Genomic DNA, 20,901 nt, shown 5'->3' on the forward strand with positions numbered 1-20,901 from the left:
AGTTATTTTGGGAAATCCCTCATATGACGAAAAATAGCTCAACAACGCGACGTTCGTGTCTGAGTGTTGGTCGATTTAACAGTGTTCACAAAAAAAAACCTAGTTTTTCAAAGCCGCGCCTTTAGCTCGTGTTTTTCGCGTTTCTTAAGAGAAAACATGACGCGATACTTACTATCGAAACACTATAATAAATCAGTAAACCGTTAACCGAAATGAAGAATGGAAGAGATTTCCATAGTTTATTCGATGCTCCATGGTGTTGTAACATTTGTTAGACATAAAACGAAAAAGTTTGATTTCGCTTCAAAACGACAGAGCTCGGAAGCAACATAGGTTCCCTTTGAACTCCACACAACGTTAAAGTTATGGTATCCGAGAAAAGGGGAAAATAGTTTGTTTACAGAGCGAATGTCCACAATCGGTTAAATATTTGCTGAACGAACGACGCCTGACAGGCCTTCAGGCCTTGCTTATCGAAAGTGACCGAGAATGCGCTACAAAAGGGCTATAAGCGAAGTACTCGCTGTATGCAGCTGCCTTTTCCACCTTTTTTCTTTGCGTTGTACCCCGTTTCGCTAGACATATCTCGTGCCCTGCTAGTTTTTGAACATCATTGAAGCGCTACTGAGTTATTTTAGTTCCGTCAGCATGGAGAAAGTGAACAAAACTTAATCTTGAACTTGAATACTACAGTAAAGAAAGTATCTTCAAGTATCTTCAATATCAATTTTCTGTTCTTTTTGTTTGCGTAGTTATTAATTTAACGTTCGTAAAGCTAAGTAGTGGCGTGCCTCAACTGTTCCATAATGAAGAAGCATTTGGATATCTTACAAACGCCAGACAGCATAGCGCCAGCATATAGCAATTTCGTTAACGCTTGCGCACTTAAATCAGTTTTTTTACGGATTTATCAAAGCATAAGCTGGAAGAAAGCACAGTAGAACATATAATCGAAAAAAGCCTACTTTCGTCAATTTTCCTCAAAGAAGCATCTGCAACTGGACACATCATTGTATTGTTCAATTTTCGTCTGCAGTTTCTATATTCAAGACGACTTCTTCACTAATAGAAAAAGATGGTAAGAGAACAAACACAGTGAGGGTGATTATAATAACATTGTATTATTTTTTTTATATAACCATATAATAAATGTATAAAACCCAAGCTTTAACTTCACTCCACGGTGATGCTCGAAGGCTCGAATGCGTGTGCCCACCATCCCCGAGGCTCGGTTCGGTTGGTTGGCTGTCGCAGCCAAAACCGAAACGGTGGCCGGCCCACGTGGGATGCGGCCTCGAAGGATACTTTTCCGACGAACCGCCCATCAAACCGGTCGTCGAGATCGGCACGCGACCCACGCAGACCCTCGGTTGGTGCTCGGCGTTCAGTTCGAAAGCTCTGCCAACACGGGGAGACAGCTCAGGCTCAGGACGGAATCGGATCGCAGTGGGAAAAACCGGAATGTGTGTGTGTGTGTCTCGCCCGGTGTGTGTAGGAAGGTTGCTTTTAATCAGCGCGTGGGGACCCAAGCGACGGAGGGCCACAGCTGCGGGAGGATGTTGTGTTAGCATATTGATCGAAAAACACACCATCGCCTACGCCGGGGCGCATGGGCACAACTCGCAATCGGTCGGTTTCTCCCCGAAAACTAATGACGTTTCCGAAGCGACACTGCGTCCCATATCGTACAGCTACGATTTCGTAGTCCAACTTTTCGCGTATGGACGCGAGAAGTTCGCAGACTGGATGACGCGCTGACGGACCAGCGGGGAACTAAGTCGTCAGCTAAGTCCGAATTTTACGATCCAAATCTTTATCCTGTTTGATAAGTGTGTCCCAGTAAAATCGAATATGGTAAGCAAAAAACGAGCCTCCCGAAAATGGAGCAATTTTCGAGTCTATGATGTTGGCGATATGGGTAAAATCTGAGTTGGACAATACTATCCTTTGATAATAAGGAATTTCCCATCAGTATCAATGGCTACCGAATCAGAATTTGTTGGAAGCTCCAGTATTAAACTAAAATCTCAAACCGAACCAAAAACGTGATATTCTGAGCGAAGTGGTAACATCTCCAAACTACGACCATATGAACTGATTGTCAAATCGCGCATTAAGCATGCCATATCCGTGTACGTGCAACATTTCTAACCACAAAAATCGAACACGATCGCCAAACCGGCACTGAATGATCGGCGATACCGCGCCAGAATACTTGAGCACTGGTGGGAAAATCTTCCACCAACAGGCCGCAGCAAGGCCACATATGCGCTGGAGTACCGGGTTTTTCGCATGGCAGATGGTGGCAATACGTCCGCTACACCTTGCGCGATCAATTCTTACGCGTGTCACATCCCACACGGTGGCCTCTGGCATCTCGGCAATATGCGTCTTTCCCATCCTGGGATCAGTACGTCGCCGCTCCGTCCATCGCCGGGAGACTAGATTGACACGGTGTGCAGAATGTGGCCCTAGCGTGGTTCACACGCCACGAGGGCCCGCAAAAAAAAAAAAACAAAACGTGGCCCGATGTGGCGATATGTTTTGTTTTGTTTGTGTCTTCCCTTGCTTCATTTCTATGCTTATAATGCTGACGAGCGAAGAACCAACCTCGCACCGCACACTGGCCTCACCTACTGAGTTGTGCCCGTGCCCCTTAGGACCTAACGAGCGTCGGCCTGCCGAGTTGCGTAACACATGTGCGTGACTGTGGCGTTACCGTCACCCGCCGCTTCTCCTTTCCCGGAGAATCGATTGAGCTAATGTAGCGAGCAGTAATAGAGTAGCGAAGAAGAAAACAAATCAAAACCCAGCAGGGGGGGACGAATCTTGGGACGAGCGGTGAGGTTTTTGTGCAGATCAGTGACTTAGAAAATAACCCGCGCGTCCCTGGTGTTTGACGCGCGAAATACTGGGCGAGAGAACGGATAGATCTGGTGGTTCACACGCCTCTTCGTGCCGACCGAGGGATCTGCTCTGAAAGCCTCCGCTTGAGGAGTGAGATTTCTCAAATTTAGACATCCATAACGTCTCCTCACTCTACTCTGTTCCAGTAATTGTTTCCGGTTATTCAACAGTCAACCGACGCACATTTGACATTTCCTACCATATGTAGGACTGATGGACTTACAGCCGATAGGAACCACTCTGTAACCGTTACAGACAGTGAATCTGAATGAGAATAGATGCGTTGTTGAGTAGATAATGATGGTGCGTACTTGCGAACGTCCAGAATATCTAGCAATAGACGTCACGTCTATGGTTAGACTTCCCATCGGTGACTCAATAGTGCCAAAGTGTCTGACGTTTACTACGCTCGCTGCGTCCGATCTCGCATGCGGTTTGGATTATCTTTGATGGATGAGCCCTTCCTTGTCTTTAAGTCTCGCCATTTCTATGACGCTAGACTATATTCAACGTAATGGTATGGTATGAAAAGGGACAACATTCGGTGTGTATTGCCCGAAGATCGTTTGGCTGAAGGATCTGGAGCTGAACGCTGATGTAAAGCGGCTGAGAACCGTAACGTTACGGCTCTTCCAGAGGCGCTTTGGATGAGTTCCCGTTTACGGCCCACGGCTTTGCTGGGAGAAAGTGACGCTGTCTGAACGACGAAGTTTACAATGTTCTGATAAGTGGGTAAGCGCGCTTTGCTCACGAAATCTAGCGACATATGCCGGCGAGAACTACAAACCATCGTTATTGTCTCGGCTCGCTTGACCGACCCGACGACGAATGGCGCACTCGCGCACTCGTATGCTTTACATTCCACGTCCCAAAACTGCGCGCGCGAGCGCGAACGAATTCCGGACGACCTGCAGACATTTTACCAAAGTTCTCGAACGGCCCGGCGTGGGCAAATGTTTGCCGACTTGAGTCGCCTGGTGTGTGGACACTGGTCAGTGATGGGGACGCAAAAGCGCGACGATGTTATCATCGTGGGAACCTAAAACCAAACGGCTCGGGTACGCCGGCGCAATATCGATGCTCTACCACCGATTAGGAGGGTGCCCGAACCACCGCTAAACAAATACGGCGCAAAATGGGAAAGCGGATCACCGCTTCTTTCTTTCGAACCCTTCGCAAGGGCACAACCCGGACACCTCGAGACACCGAGGAGACGCTACGCGCGGTTTGTATATATGTATTTACTTGTAGAACGAAGTCCACATGGCAGTCGGTTATTTCGTAACAGATTAACCAGCACTTCTAGAATATTTAAGTAAGACGCATTTATCAAAACCTTGGATCATAATATTAGCTTTGAAGCTGCTGTCCTACCGCGCATTACAAATAGGCAGGCCCGGGGGTGAGTTTATTTTTGATAAGAAAAACCTCCTGCAACTCACTGCTATCCGCTGTTGATGGGGTAGGCAAATGAGGCAATGCTGGTAACGGATCCCCAGGATATACGCCATGTCCATGTTCTGCCCACCGAATCGGGGAATCCGTCCCTGACGGAGGTGAACAACGACGTGCACAAAGTCTGCTACCAAGGAGAGCTACCTAAGCCAGGTCGTGCGAAATATGGGCGCGAGTTCATTGAACGGATGGGAGCCCACAATCTGCCAACGGAACGCGTTCGCGTTTACTAAGCAGCCCTGGAGCTGCCTTCGCCACGTTTGATACACACACACACACACACACACACACTATCCCGCGTCTAACTGTCTGCACATAGGGTGACTATTGCATAAAAGTTGCCTTTTTGTCGTGCCAGCAGAAAACACGTGGCCTACGGAGGAACTATGTCGGGGTTGAAAAGTCTCTGGACAAATACCAGTCGCTATGGTACTGGAAATTGAACAGAATGGCTCAGTTTTTTGGTACAATTTGGATGACATATGAAAATTGTCGAAATAAAAGTCATAGAATAAGGTTCCGCATGCTCTTGTTCTGGCATAAATATTACTTGAATTTGAACAGAAACTAACGTACAGAGTAACGAACTGTGGCTCGTGCCCAAAACTTATCGTTCGAAACTTAACGTTCATACCGCGTGAATCCACTTTACCGTCAACTCTTCGATTTTCTGTTTCGCCACCACCGGAAGGGAGTCTATCAATCCGCTGGTTTAATGGGGGTTTCGGAATGGCGAGAAGAAATTGCTAGCCTAGGCAACCGGCGCATCAACTCCAGGCCCCGCGAGTGTCGATTTCATGCCGTTGTCACGCGGTCTGCTGCAGCTTATTTGCACTTGAACAGGCCCAACCCTGCGTCCTCCTCCTTCTCCTCCTCGCTCGTTGGGTTGTGATCGACAACATCGGTCCCCTCCGATCAACACCCTCATACGCCATGGGCCGCCGGACTCACCACGAACAATGACAACGGTAGATGCACGTGGGTCCCTGACTATTTGCTGCCGGGTTGGGGTTCATGCGAAATAAGGGGAAAGCCGGCCGAGTCCCACCACGTAACCCGTGAGCCCCGCATCCGACCGCCACCCTGGCACAAATGAATGAAGCAACCGATAGTGACGAAACAAAAAAATGGATAAAACAGCGAAACAATTTAGCCCACGATTGAAGTTTTCCCATGGCGCGTGGGGCAGCGCGGGCGTTATTACCGGAAATGTGACATCATTCAATCCGGCCGCCACCCCGGCGAGCTATTATGGTCACACACTCCGACACCAACACGCGACTGTGATTATTATAGTGACAACATAGAGACGCGAGAAGAGACTAAGAAGCAGCAGCAAGATGGTGGCCAAAGTCAATAACATTGTTTAAACATTGGCTTTTTGCAGGACTAGTCCATAGTTTGCGATGGAAAAAATGCAATCTTTCAAACCGTTAGGGAATAGAACATTTATGGAACCAACAAATGGAAGCGGCTCAGCTAAATAGAGCAAGCCTCTGGACCTTCTATGAATATTAAAAATATTGCCGGTGCGCTTGAAATGAGCTAAAATTAAATAAACAGTTGTGGTTTGTTGAATCCCAAACAAGGCTAAGACATTCAGAGATCAATTCATAAGAGACGAGAACATATCCAACTCAAACGTCACATTCGCCTTAGGCCTCATCTGAGAGTTTCCTTTCGAGAGCGGTTATGTCGATTGAAACAAACTATCAGACAATACGGAAAAAATACAACGGTTGTTCGAACCCATTTTCATCCGTAAAACTAGTACGACGGAAAGTGCCAAACGATTCAGTTGTAGTGACCACACAGGAGTTCCAAAAGTAAGTTGCACTACATAACATAATGTGTAGGCATCCTTTGGCTTTTGATTTAGGAATTAAACCATGGCATTTCAATTGAACCTTGGACCAAGATCCTTGGGTTCTTGGACCAAGAATTGCCACAGGACTCACATGTTTTTGGGCTGAAAATTTCGAAATGCATTTGAATCATTATGATGATCGTATAGTCCGCTATCCAATCCGCTAACCAAGAGTTACTATTTCCATCGTTGGTCATTGAATCTGGAAGCAGCCGGTGGAATAAGGTTTTTGGCCAAAGGAAGTATAATGTATTTTCCTGTAGGTATTAAGCATCCTTAACATTTGTTGACGCAATAGAAATATTACTCGAGTCATTGGTTGAGAATCTCCGGGATAGTATCTCTTAATAGGTACGGCCACGCGAGACGAACCTTTGATGGCGAACCTTTCGCACACTATTACAAACGAATGCCAAAAAAAGGTTCACCGAACCTTTTAGCGTTCACACGTAACGAATCTTTGATGTAGTTTCATTGATAGTTGGTAAGAATAAATCAAAGTAAGCGTTGTAAACAAATGGGGAAATCGAACGGAACGTCAAAAAGGTTCGCGGCAAAGGTTCGTGCTATCCACCAAAATCGGTGAACGGTGAAGTCTGCTCGAAAAAGGTTCGCGAACTCTGCTCGATTCACTAACACATTCAAGAAAAGGTTCGCCGAGCGTCCAAATTCGAGCAGGGTTCGTCTCGTGTGACCGTACCTAATTTATTATCTTAACAATTTAAATCAATACAAATGGAAGATATCAGAGAAGTAAGCGGTGTTTCTCCTTTGGGGATGAATAAGCTTAATTATTTAATACTCAGCGTTTACAGTTTAAGCTAATGAATGTTATCATGTTAAAAAAAGGGGGGAAACGCACGAAACCGAGGTTTTGCCAACGTTCCTCCATTTTGCAGGCCAAGGCATAAGGGTTGGATTTTACAATCCTGCCACAAAAAAAAAACCCTCTACACGGCGGTAACATATTTTCGTGTACGGCAACATCCAACAGGAACAAGCAAATTATACATTTTAAACACATTTCCGTTTCGTACGATCAGGCTCGATGATTTACACGCATCCTTGAGGCAACGCAACTTTTCTTTGCCCAGTGAGCCTACGAAGCCGCGATCCTCATCCAACGCAAGTTTCTTGCCGATTTCGTCGACACCCAACACCGGGAGGCCGACGTTTCGAGCGAAACTGTATCTGCATCGTACGTCAAAGTCTTGCGCTCATCTGGAGCTCCGGTTTAGTTTTACCTTTTTATAATCAAGCCCTCCCTCCGTCCCGCCCCTCCCACTGTAGGTTTTCTTGCGTGTGGTTTTTGTCTGGGGCGTTGTCTTATCTGCAGCTGCCGTAACGCCCGACATGACAGGAAGTCGATGTCTGCTGCCAGCGACAGGGGTAACACGATCCAAGTGAAGGGGAGGTGGTGCTGCTTGTGTAGCTGGTTAAAGGAATAAGCAACCCCACGACGGTGCAGTTTGGAGGGAAAAACGGTCGGTAGCGTAGGGCAAAAATACAAAACATAAAAAGTTAAATTAAAAATTGCCAACGGTCAACACACAGCAGGAGGAGGTTCTCACATCTCCGCAGAAGGGTGTAATTTGCAAACGAATAACAGCATTTAAAAAAAAAACAGCGCACACCGAGAACGCGAGTGGAAGAAAAACTTAGGCATGTTAAGCTTCATGCAGCAAATCTTATCAAGGAAATAAAACAGCGTTTGAAGCAACATCCGAGCCGAGTCGTCGTTCGGGGCGATGTGATGGTGCGGAGGGAGTTGCGGTTAGGTAGATGTTTTCGGACGAAATTGAAACTAAAACACGGCGCCGCGAGGAGAGCGCTTCAGCAAACCGAACGCATCCATCCGCCCGATCCGCCGGAGGCCTGCTGCGGTGCACAAGCTCTCGCCCCGTCGAGCGAGCGAGCATAAAATCAAAACAGGAAGCCCTAAGTCGATGATCGTCGGTCGTTACATATCAGGCCCTTTCGACCGCCACCCGTTTTTCGCTCCCGAGGGAAGTCGTCAAGAGCCTCCATCGTCCATTCATTCATCCGGCTTGACCGGCTGCGTCGTCGCCCGGGCCCCGCCACGCCAAACAAACGGCCAAACCAAACCGTTCCCGATCCACGGGGCGTCATCCTTCGAGACCGTGATATGCGGGGTAGGGCTGGGGCCGGCCGGCGCGGAGGAAGATCTCCGAAGATCGTACACTAGATCGAGTTGTCTTTTTCTTGTTCGTCCATTCCATTTCTTGTTCCCGGAGCGATTCCGTAACGAGCGAATCACTAACAAGTCATTCGGGCCCGCACTGGAGAGGAAGAACTTTGTGGAAGTGATGGGGTGAGGAGGGGGAGGGGGGGGGCAGGCGAAGATGAAAAGATCGATAGAGATGAACAGAAATTAAGAACGAAAACTTCCGCCGCTCGGAGCGCGCGGGTTATGCAAAGTGCGAAGCATATACACGTAGGCTCAACGTCTCGTCACCGGTAACCCTTAGGGGGCTCGAACTCCCGACCATGAAACTTATTTATTTGGGGATGAAACTTTACGAGAGATGTAACAAAAGATTGTAGGAAAATATCGATAATAATGTAGACGAATTCTACACTCCATTTAAATAGTCACTCGCGTGAGAGTTAAGATACCCAATGGACTCTGAAAGTATTAATGGAGGCGCATTGTATTGAGGTTAAAACTACTATATCAGTTATGTTCTAACTTTTGTCTCATTTGTGGTAGGAAATTTTATTATTTTTTAACATTTTTCTCAAACTTTCATAAATAATTGTGGCATTACGAAAAAACTGTCTATATCAATTTTGTTTTATGTGGCACGACATCCCCTAGTGGGACAAGGCCTCTCTCCGAAGAGAGTTTGTGTGACCGAAAGACGGTATATTATAGATCGATGGTCAGCCGTTCGTAATACCAGAGGCTGCCAGACTCGAGAATCGATCCCACACCTGTGGTGTGGTGGTTCCTCGCGCTACCGCTGCGCCATGGGCACCCCCGATATGTCAATTACTTACTGCAATAAGACCAATAGTTCAATTTCAATTTCTTTGTACACAGTAATTTTCATCGTTTATTTTATCACAACCTCTATGTACTTTAAAATGTTATCATAAAGCTCTTCGGCTGTCCCTAACCAATCATCATGTGACCAACCACCGTTCGTCATGGAAGGGTTAAATATATTTTAAAAAGCTCGTTGGACTCGTCCATCGCATAGAAGTCACATGGAAACACCTAACAACCGTCTGATCGCACTCGTGTTCTCCCTTTTTTTTAGTTTTCCTTTCCCTTAGAAAGAAAACGAAAGGAGACAACAAGAAGACGAAACACAAAAAGGAAAAACGTAATGAACGTGCCAGCGAACGGGCGCACGAGAGCACGCATGTCTCATCGATCTTAATTTTCATGAATGAACAACAAACGCTCCAAATTAGAAGAAACACGAGAACGTATCATAATTCGACCCATCGGCCCCGGTGTATCCCTGGGCCCTGCCTACAACCCCCGGTCACGCAGCAGGGGCCTTCGGGAACAGGTTTCGAGACCGTACGTAACCTGCGCGTCCGGTGAGCGCAACGGGGTCGATCAACCGAAGGATCGGCGGATGGACAGCCGGCCGCAGCAGCAGCAAACCGATAAAATGTAAGCGTTGGGATGTGCGTCGGTCTCGCTGTCTTCGCTCCCGGTACCGGAAGAGACCTCTCCAATTCTCGTTAGGCCGCCCTGGGCAGGTCCAGGCCCCTTCCCGACCGCAGACGGTTTTACGTTTTGATAACTCATCTGGACGCTTTCCTTATGCGTAATGAAGCGGGGCGACGTTATTAAGAATGCTTAAGAACTGAGCACACAGAGTACAAAACCGATGCCGCAAGCGTATTGAAATACGATGAGGAGATGAATCTCGTTTTGATTTGGATGAAAAGCTGATATCCAAAAGAGTATAAGATTATTTTTTCTAAGAATGCATCAAGAAAACATTAAAAATCAAATTTATCTTTATTATAACTTAATTTAATAAATTTGATTATCTGTTTAATTTTCAGTTATAGTCTTTCACTTCACCTACGATGAATGAGATTCTCTGGCAATGCATCAAAACTAATTACACCTCAATTTTGACACGACGGTCAACATAATTATCAAACGGGATGGTAATATTTTTTTTCTCTTGTGTGACCTTCTTGTGAATTATAAGTTTAATATATTTGAACAGTTTGGTGTTTCGAAGCATCCGATTGAAGGTAACCATAGGCTATTCCGGAAGACAGTATCGATGAAATTAAGACCTGAAATCCGGCAAGTGCGGATGGGACGCCATAAATAAATCAATAATTGTTCCCTATTTTAAGGCTACCAATTGACCGAGGCGACCAAAAGTCGTCTGTAAACCACGCGTTCGGGTCGATACGATTCAAATTCTAATTTAATTGGTTCAGATATGTATCCGATCATCGTTCTCCATACGGTTTCGGTGAGGATGGCGGAAGCCTTCACTTTCGTCTGTCTTTTTTTTTTTTCATGCTCCGAAGGAGGAGGATATAAAAGCGATGCTCGGTCGTGGGCTTGTTGTTTGCCCAATGATTAGAACGATGATAATAGTGTTGGACAATCCTCGAGCGAACTAGAAGGAATAATCCGGATCAAATTGAAGCTCACAGGGAAGCTATAGGGCGGGGTGTATTGAATTAACGAGTCGGAAGATTTTTGAGGGGCACATCACATCGGTTACCTTTCAAAGCACTTTCAAGCTCGATCGCTTGACCGAGAGTACCACATCTGCATGATCAGAAATGTATAATTTGGAGGAATTTTTAGGGAAAAAAGGGGAATTTTAAAGTTCATGGAAAATATCCTTTACAAAGTTGTATGTGATCGTCTTTTCATCATTTACTTTAATACAGTTTTTAATAGTACGCATCTTTTAAAGTACATTACACCTTCATAACAACGATTTACAAGTACAACGAACGAAGAGCTTAAAGAAAGGAAATTAAGTTCTCATTAGAAACATTGCTTCCGTTGCGCATCTCTCGAACGACAAGCATAAATTCTGATGCGTTGCTCTGAATAGAACAAAACTCTGTGTAAAATCATCAGGATATGCTGGAGACTGTAAGAACCGTGCACTCAACGAACGAACTCAAAGGTAAATTGATCAAGACAGATTGCACATGCGGGCCCGCTTCCTCGCGCACGCCCGAACACATTCGCAATCACCGGACATCCGGCCACCGAACGAGCGATCTTTCACGACTTTTCAACTTCCGGCACGGCGCAAGAGCCAACCATCAGGGGAAGGAAATCAAAGCGTGAATTAATTCTCGGCTTCCTGCGCATATGCGCTTTCCTCCCGATGCCGGAAGCAGACTTCCCACGAGCCGGAAGTGGACAGGAGGTAGGCGAAAAACGCACCGTAGCCGGATGTACGCTGGAGCGAACCGGGCGCTGCAAAGGCGAATCGAAACCGGAGGAATGTTGGGATAAACTATTTCAAACGTGTCTTAACATTTTGGTGAGAGAAAATAACTAATCTTGTAAGAACGGAAGGAAAAAAGAACGTAAGAACGGACGTTGAAGCAGCTATAAATCAACCAAACAGGGACGAGCTAGCCGAAGAACAGTCACTCAAATGAAGGTATATTTTTTCTTTTATTAAACAAGTATATTGTTTACTCGGGGTCCACACTACAGCGCGACGTCGCCTGACAGGAGCTGAACTCCATATAAAAAAAACCTTGCGCGATGTCGCGCGAATCGCGCCAGGTTTTTTTTGCATGGAGTTCAGCGCCTGTCAGGCGACGTCGCGTTACGCGACGGTGCAGTCTGGAAAGCGTGTTATGTGTTTCGAATATGTTTTGTTTAGCTGGATTTCTCATTCAAATATTATGGGCAGATTCTTTTTAAAGATTCTAAAAGAAAATTTGCCTTAAATTTAACTAATAACTCAACAATTTTGATTGAAAGAACAATCCAGCTAAACAAAAATTATTCAAAAATATTAATGCTCAACGGAACATTCAAACCACGAAATGAAACATCCACCATTACATTCATCTCTTTGGAAAAAAGCTTAGCCATCTGTTTGATACCTAAACTATATTCACTAAACTGTGCTAGCGTTATAGTAAAAGCTCCGACCATCGCGATAAAAGGTGGTAAAATGGCGGTAATGAATTCAATTTACGTACAACATAAAAAAAAAATAACTAACAGCCATCTATAACTAAAATGTAAATGAAAAGTGTAAAAAAGAAAATTTTAAAAGCATTAACTAAAGGGAATAATATTTATTAGTATTTCTGTTTAAACCCTGATTTAGAGATGGATGGAAATACAATGTACAAATGTTATTTAACAACGGGCGTGTTTTGCAACCAAACCAACGTTGCATATCTGCGTCGAGAGTATAGATAAAAAGGAATCGATTTCCAAAACAATAAACAGCGAGAGGCCGTTTTCATGCACCCTGGAGTATGGTCGAAAATTAAGACGAATCTTAACGATCTACAAGGTTTTTTTTAGCCCTGTTTGTAGCTCGTTGGCTTAAAAATAAATGAAAAAAACACTAATATTTTCAACGATTCATCGTCAACATCGGGAGCTCTTAACGTTGTTTTTTCTTCCTCCTTCGTTTTTGGTTGGGTCCGTGGAACAGTTTACTTTTCGCTCGTGGCTTGGCTTACTTTCCGGCTTGCTGGATGCGGAGGCGGATGTTTGTCGGCGAAACGAGCATTTGAGAATATGAATGAAAACATCTGAAGTGCGTGGTTGGAACTTTTCAACGTCGGTCGACTAGGTTCGACACACCCAGCCACCCACACCGGCGCACACACACACACACACACACACACGCACAGAAACAAACCATAAAACTTTAACCATATTTTATTTCCAAATCTTCAATCCAAGTGGTGACAAGACTCCTTCAACTTACGGTGGGAGGAGGTTTGGCTGGGAGTGCAGAAACGATTTTGGGGGGGGGCTTTCTAGTTTAACCAATAATGACGCGCGGTTCACAAATACTACCGTTTTTCACATCGCACTCGCGATCGTTAAGCAGCAGTGAGAAGTCGCGCTCCGTTCATGAGGAGTCCGCTGCTTCCGTCGTCGCTTATTTCATTCATGCTTTTTCCCACCGGTTGTAACGAAAATAAATATATCTCGGCATTCTCTCACGCCGGCTGCCAATCCAGGCGGCAGTGGACGCACGGGGGCGAAACCGGGCGATCCGTAGAACGGAAGGAAGCAGCTGTGTGCCCCGCGAATCGATACGAGCCGACCGGAAGGACCGGATGCCGGGAAGGTCATAATAAGGGCGAAGCGTCGAAATTACAGTTTCCAAAAGAGGTTCGAGAGGTCGATACACGAACGGGGTATGTGTTAGAGCAATAGAGAGAGAGAGACGGAGAGAGAAAGAAAATCAAATTGTCGAGAAGCAACGACACGAAAAACTACTTTTCTAAATTCCTTTTCCATTAGCAGCCGGCTTTGGGGAGGGAGAAAAAACAACCTTCAGGCCGGAAGTAAACCGGAAGAATAAGACCGCAGGCAGCAGAGTGCCGCGAAGAAAGCAACTTGCGCAGCAGGAGATGTAAAGTGGAAGACAAAGAGGAGAAGGAGAGAGAGAGAGCGCAAGAACAAGAAAGCCAAACCTGTGCGCGCGGCGCGGGCCAAACCGGAACAGTTCCGGTCGAAAGCAGAATAACGAGCAAAGCCATCTCGGCTTCCTTCCGGACCCGTCTCCTCGCCTCCCACCGGTCCCCGCTCGGCCGATGTTGCGATCGACCGGAAGAATAACATCCGGAAGTAGTGTTTACTTCATTCTTTCTTGCCCATTCATTATTTTGCGTGCGGACGGACGGACGGACGGGTCTCGCTCGTTTCCGATTTAATCCCTCGTTCCATTTTCATTTTCCACCGCCTCTCTCTCTTGCCTATCACTCATTCCCTTTGCAACATAATACTCCTTTCCATGTCCCTCGCTTTCCCCCTCCCAACCCTGCAGTGGCTTACACCGTGCGTCCGGTCCCTGATGTTGCGCGTCGGGGTTCCGTTGGAGGAAATGAAGAATTTACGATCGGCCACGGCGCTGCTGGTGTGCGCTAGCGCAAAAGGCAGCATGGATCTGGTCAATGAAATGGAGAGCATATGTTTGCGCAGCGATCGTGCCATTCGTTCCCCGTGCGTGTTTGCGGTATCACGCCGTCCCGCTCGCACCCACTTCCTTCCGGTCGGACCTTTTTTTTCACTCCCGCCCTCCTCCTGCTACGTTCCGGAATCGGAACTAAAGCAACCGGCGCGCGTGTGTGTGTGTGACTTCAAAGCAGATCATGATCTATCGGTCTGCATGCCCGGAACAAGGCCCGGCATTGTCAACAAAGTATTGAAGAAAACGCCGTTAACATTTTGAACGAACTTCAAAGAGATGTCTTTTAAGATAACAAAAAATTCCCTTGTGACATAGAAGCTGTGGAGTAAAATGTTACAAAATTAACAAACAACTCTTTTCCACAAGTCATGGTTGAAATACTTTTTGTTGAAGAAGATTTAATATTACAAACCAACGAAACGAAGTCAATAATACTGACATTGTGAACATGAAAAGTGATAGATGCATATCTTGTGTTCTTTACACATGACACTGCTGATTATGTTTATATTTTGTTGATTGTAGTCAAAAAAATCAATCTCTCTATCGTCACTATTTATTTGCTTCTTTTGTTTTTCATTTAAGCACACCGAAAATTAAAATGTTCGATAAATAGTTCATTCTTTCGATGTCTATTTTTAGAGTAGAAGCTTTACTCCAATATTTTCATGTTTTGTTTTCCATTCGTTTCAACATATCTGAGAGATTTTCTTGTTACATTGCTTAAAAATTGTCATTTTTGTTCAATTGAGTGGGCTGCCGTCTTCCCTACGAATGCATGTTTCCCCTGAGTTCAAATGACGTCGTAATGTTAGTAGAAATCGAAATTCATGTCTCCCATCTGGGACACTTAAACAGAGCCGAAATTGTTTATGTTCAACAAAAAAAAACAAAAACCAATTCCGAGGACGATGAAAAACATTGCAATTAATGTGCGTGCGTATGTTAAACATAAGAAACAATCTCAAGAAAACACTCGATCCGCCGTTTTGTTGTGTGTTCGTTTTTTTTTGTTGTTTTAGCCACACAGCCCACCGTAGTGCGATTTATTATCCCCTTCTTTACGTCGTAATAGGCCCCTCGGCCAACCCCTGCCAGGCTCCTCCTCTTGATGCGCCGTTCCACTTCACCCGCTCTCGATCATCAGCAGCGCGTTTTATGAATGAATGGAAACGACCGAATGAATCGAACGGAACGGTGCCGCCACACGTTTCCAACCTCCACCGCCAACCCGCCGCTGACACGCTGACAGCGAGCCATCCATTCAATCCGGCGTAGTCAATGAATGCGTAAATTACTTCGCCGTTTCCCGCGCGATCCATTTAGCTTACCCCACACGCCGGCCCCCCTTGCCTACATCCACAGCCCCAACCCATCCCCCTCCGGTCGTCCCGCACACTGCCCGCAGTGTGTCGCGTAATTTACAGCGGATAGTAGTTGCCGCCGTTTCCTTTAATTTCCGTCTTTTTCCGTCTCCACCACCCAACCGGGGTACCCACCCAAGCAAGCCACACTGACTGAAGTGTTGTGTAGTCTCTCGTCCTATTCCCTCCCCCATCGCGTCACCCCCATTCGTCTTTTGTATCAACGACGCAGTTGAAGATTTAAGCTTCAACAAAACATCGCATTTGCGCGAAGCAAAAGTACTTTGAAGTTTGAGGAAGCAACTCCATTTTGCTTACTCAGGGAATACTCGTTGGCTTTTTTGTACTTGCATTACTTTTTGACATGTACACCTTTTTGCCATAACTTTTTCAACTTACTTGAATTTCAAAAGGCCTATTTATAAGAAGATAATTCGCACTTCTTTTAGAATCCAGGCAAGTCTTCCGAAGTGACAGCACTAAGTAAAAAACGACAAACAAAGTTACTTTCATCCGACAATTGGAAAACCCCCACTTCAACAATGTGTTGGATTTTCGTGAAATGCTTTGGTAACAATAATCCACGACTGTTGTTCATTTTATAACCGTGCCACCGTGTATTTTTCAACCACTTCCGGTGAATATGAAATTCGATCGCGACAGATAGCAACCGGGGGGGACGGTCGAACCCCGTTCGTGTGCGCGAACCACACCAGAATACATAAATCAATCATTTCCACCGTGGCGTGTGCGTTCGAGCGGCGGAAGTGCGTACCACCACGTGGCCACCGTGAGCATGTCGGTGCGTAAGCTCCGTAACAAAAAAAAAACGAAGATAAAGACGGCGACGCAGCACACAAATAGATGTCGCCGCAGCGCACCGGACCACCAACGCGGAAAGGGGCCACTATACCACCACCGAATCCGGCTATCGCGTCAAGCGAGAGGTAGCGGTCCAGGGCTGGAGGAGTTTTAGTTATTTTATTTTTTTTTAGTTTCTCTCCAACCACCGCCCAAAACCAACCGTATCCAGCACCTTCCAGCCATATGCGCGGACATGGCGACGGGCGCAAACGGAATAATAATGATTCGTAATATTTCCGCCTCTTCGGATTCGGAGAATTTTAATTATTATTTGCATTCCGCACGCGGTGTTGTTGCCAGCCCTGTGTTTGCTCGTTTGCGCTGGATGACGGCATTGCGCGTCGCCGAGCAAACAGTTTCTGACAACCCGGGGTCCTCCCCCTTCCCTCACCCAGGGGCCTGGACCGGGCCTTATAGGTAATCGGCAAGGCAAGTTTCGATCGTATACGAATGTATGCTCACCAACCGCGGCAGCTTCCAAATTCTGCCCAGAAGTGCCACCGGCCGCTCAAGAGATGGTTTCTTTTATAGCAGCACGATACATTACTTTGCTGGAAGCGGAAGTTGGATTCTTCCGTCCAATGCTCAATGCTTACGCTTCACGATGACTATGGCAAACGCGATAAGCGGTTGAGAATGACTGACAGCAAGGATTGGTTCAATTGACAGCACTAGATCGTAAATAGATTTGTTTCAATGAGTTCACGCAGCAAGGTGTTATTTGTTATAGCATGGCTTGGGTCGCGCGCGCAAAAGCATTTGCTGACAGGTGACATGTTTTTAAAGAGTCACGTTCACATCTGAACGTTTTGACGTCTGGCCCACCTGGAACGTACAGAAATAGGAGAACCAAGCTATAGATATAAGGCGAGGTGTCTTTGCCATCAAACAGCTGAATCCGTACCAATCAGCTGACCGGTTAATGGATACCAAGTTGACAGTCCGCTGACCTCAGTTTGGACCGTCAGTATATGGAAGTATGCAAAAGATGTCTTAATTTTATTCTGCGGGAAATCCTGCAAACCAGCTGGGACTAGATAGACTAGAGAGACTAGAAGATATTGCGAATATTATTTTACATATCCATTGAGGCTCTCTTCAATGTCTTAGATGTTCTCTTCACCTAAACCCTAGACATTGCCGGCTGGACACACATGAAACTCCTGCTTGTTTGGCCACTTTGACCGAGATAGACACCACGTAACATCATATATCCGAAGTATTGATATCTTACGGTCAATTTCTTTGGAGAATCTACTCCCTACATACTCCACAAACGCAGGTATTTGTCCTGCAGACACCAAGAGTAAAATAAGCTCCGATTTATATTTGGCCGTGAACACGACCAGCATGACCCAAGCCTGTGAGTTTGGAGAACTAAAAGCAATGCTAATATCTATATTGAATATCCCAATATCCGTCCGCCTAAATGACACATCGGTATTTAGTCTAAATTAAAGACATACATTTAACTTTGCATTGTAAAAATAGTATTTTAGAATTTCTAGTATTTAATACCTCTATTATAGAACCTGCAGTACTTACCTCCCTACTAGGTACCGTGATGGGTGTTCCTTCCTTTACAATGCCGGCTTCTACGATCACTCCCATCACGATCGGATCACGGGAATTGAACACAAATTGAGGTAGAATCTGAAGGGAGCCAAGAAAAAAAGACCGGAATGTTCATTTTACATTTTTCAATCCAAAAAGTATGACGAGAGTGTTGTTGGTTTAATTATATTACCGAACGAATAAAATAACTTAAAATAGCAGTAAAATTCGCTTTACGCCCGGAAAATGAAACCCTCAGAGGGTCTCTGAAAGATATTTAAAAACACACTTCACCATAGCAGAGAAAAAAAAGAGATCCAACGTTCACAGGCACGATAACAGATTACTGTGTAAACATAATCGCCGGATATCATAAAACATAAATAAAACAAAAACCACGCACACACACACACACACATAAGCGAGTTAGCTTCCGTTGGGTGCGAAGAGTTGCCTCAGTCCAACCGTCCCGATGGTCCCGATTTCTCCGACCCGCCGCCAGCGCGAACGAAATCGGATGATCCCTTTATGCCCGTTGATTAATTCTACACCACGGCGATCCAATCTCGATCCTCTTGATAGTGTTTTCGAAGGTAAAACACTGCCGTGAAGATGAGGAGGCCCCGCCGGTGAAGCTGGTGAGGTAACAAGATCTCCTTCGTCGGTCCATTCCTTCAGCCTCGGCTACCTCATACCCGAAAGTGAACGATGGAAGTCGCCTTTTCGTTCCACACCAGGCCGAGGCTTGGCGGGGAAGTTATTGCGAAACCGATTAAATTTCTGCCCATTAAAGACGGTATACGCTTTGGTACGTTAGTGGTGATGCCTTTCGACGGACTCGCACCGGCCGGATGTTCGCGCGATCGCGATCGACGGAAGCACACAAGAAATGATTTAGAGCGCGGACCGTGGAAATCACGGGAGTTTTCCTACCATAACTCAGGGCTTATCTAGTGAGTGATGATTCTTTTTTGTTTTGCGATTCATACGAAGCCGATACGTAGGAGCGGTTGAAACTAACCGTCGCTCTGGTTCCGAAGCGAGGCAGGCAAAATGTACGCGCCGTACAGAGGCAGCAAAGAATTAATTAAAACAAACGTGCAGCATCACTCTTTGCATTCCCGATGGCCAAGGTAACCGATACACACCGCCAAGATAGCATGATGCACACCCAGTCACGTCTTCCACAACCCAACCACAACCTCCTTTTGCTACGTGGACGATGTACGTAAGTGTATCGCCTTACCGGTCGTTCTCGATACATTGAATTAACGCAAGCAACGCGTGCGCAAAGTCGCGCAAAGCGCAGAGCGACCTTGGAATTATAAATAAAATTACGCCATCTCGCCGTCACATACACACACACACACACACACACGTACACATGGGCGCGAGCGCCGACAGATCACAGATGGTCGCGTTTACATGTTTCTGTTCACAAGGAAAAGAAAACGGGCGGAAAAAATAAAATAAATAAACGTGCGCAGAACGCGCGCCTCTCCGGCAGCCCATGTCCACCAGGACGGGCATTTTATACTTGACGATTATTATTTCTTCCAAGGGACGCCGTTGAGGATCTTAATCGTGCGCTTTGGTAACGCTTAGCGATTGTTATTCTTCCAGGTGTGATTGTATATTCCGCTGTAGACTTTTGAGTGCACCATTTTTACTCGCTCAATCTGTCGACTGCATTTAATCCGATCGTTCCATTCCTTCGCAAAACAGCAGAAAGATCGTTTGCCTTCCTTGTGTGCCGCACACCCACACTCACCTTGAGCTTGCAAGGGAACACGGCGATCTGCTTGAACTCGTCACGTTTGCGCTGCTTGATTTCCTCCCGGTACGCCATGAACTTATCGAACAGATGGTAGATGATATCGGCCTGGAAGATCTTCACGCCAAGATTGTCCGCCAGCTCCTGGGCGTCGCGTTCCACCTTCACGTCAAACGCCAATATCGTAGCGTACCTGGTGGGGAAAGAAAACATTGCGTTAAACATGTTCCATTTTTATTTCGGGCAAAAACAGATAATTAGAAATAAAACAAACAACATATAAGGACCGTTGTCTTTATCAGAATGTTGAAATGTATACGAAATGCCTCGAAAATGATGAACAACCACAGAACTTTTATCAAAAAACACGAGCGCTTCAAGTAAATTCTAGAGGGTTTAATAAAATTTTCGATTGCTAGCAGGAGTAAAAAAGTAGCAAAGACTGCATTAAAACACGATCTATACAGTCAAACGTTTACGACCGATCCGGTAGTAAATCATTGCATGCACAAGTGGCCAACTTTGAGTCGATTCCCACAGCACCGCAATGCTGCACCCGGCCACGCAACGCTAGCATTTCGATTTTCCTTCGAGGATCGGCATTTAACGACTTTCCGGTAAGTTCCCGCGTTGGCCACTGCAGCCGTCATGTTTAATGGGTTCAAGTCAGCCACTTTTATGACCGAAAGGAATCTGCTGCTTTTGCTGCTGCTGGTTCCCGTGTACCTCCCAAAAGTCATACGGTTGCATGCGTGTGCAGTTAACCTCTCCCAAGTAAGATGGCATCCGATAAGGATCCCCTGGGTTGTGCGAGTGTGTGGTGTGCGTCGAGCGTCGGTGTTCATGTCCCCCCCGGTGCTCGCGATGTTGAGCACATCGAAAAACAAAAATGCTCGTCTGCACGAAACGCCATAAAATCTGCATCCGGGCCGCCGGTCGTCGACAACCGCTTGATGCGGC

At 46.0% G+C, this 20,901-nt stretch overlaps 1 protein-coding gene across 1 annotated transcript in view; it reads right to left on the reverse strand.

Annotated features, from left to right (window-relative positions):
• The window catches only part of LOC131282013 (eukaryotic translation initiation factor 5B), a 70,328-nt gene that overhangs the window by 16,499 nt on the left and 32,928 nt on the right, over positions 1-20,901 (reverse strand). Inside the window, exons 5-6 of the mRNA XM_058311395.1 lie at positions 19,939-20,134; positions 18,159-18,266 (exon numbers count right to left, since the gene is read on the reverse strand). Coding sequence (XP_058167378.1) covers positions 18,159-18,266; positions 19,939-20,134 — 304 coding nt within the window. The remainder of the gene's footprint in view (positions 1-18,158; positions 18,267-19,938; positions 20,135-20,901) is intronic.

This window comes from Anopheles ziemanni, chromosome 2 (genome assembly GCF_943734765.1).
Source record: "Anopheles ziemanni chromosome 2, idAnoZiCoDA_A2_x.2, whole genome shotgun sequence".
NCBI classification, from domain to species: domain Eukaryota; kingdom Metazoa; phylum Arthropoda; class Insecta; order Diptera; family Culicidae; genus Anopheles; species Anopheles ziemanni.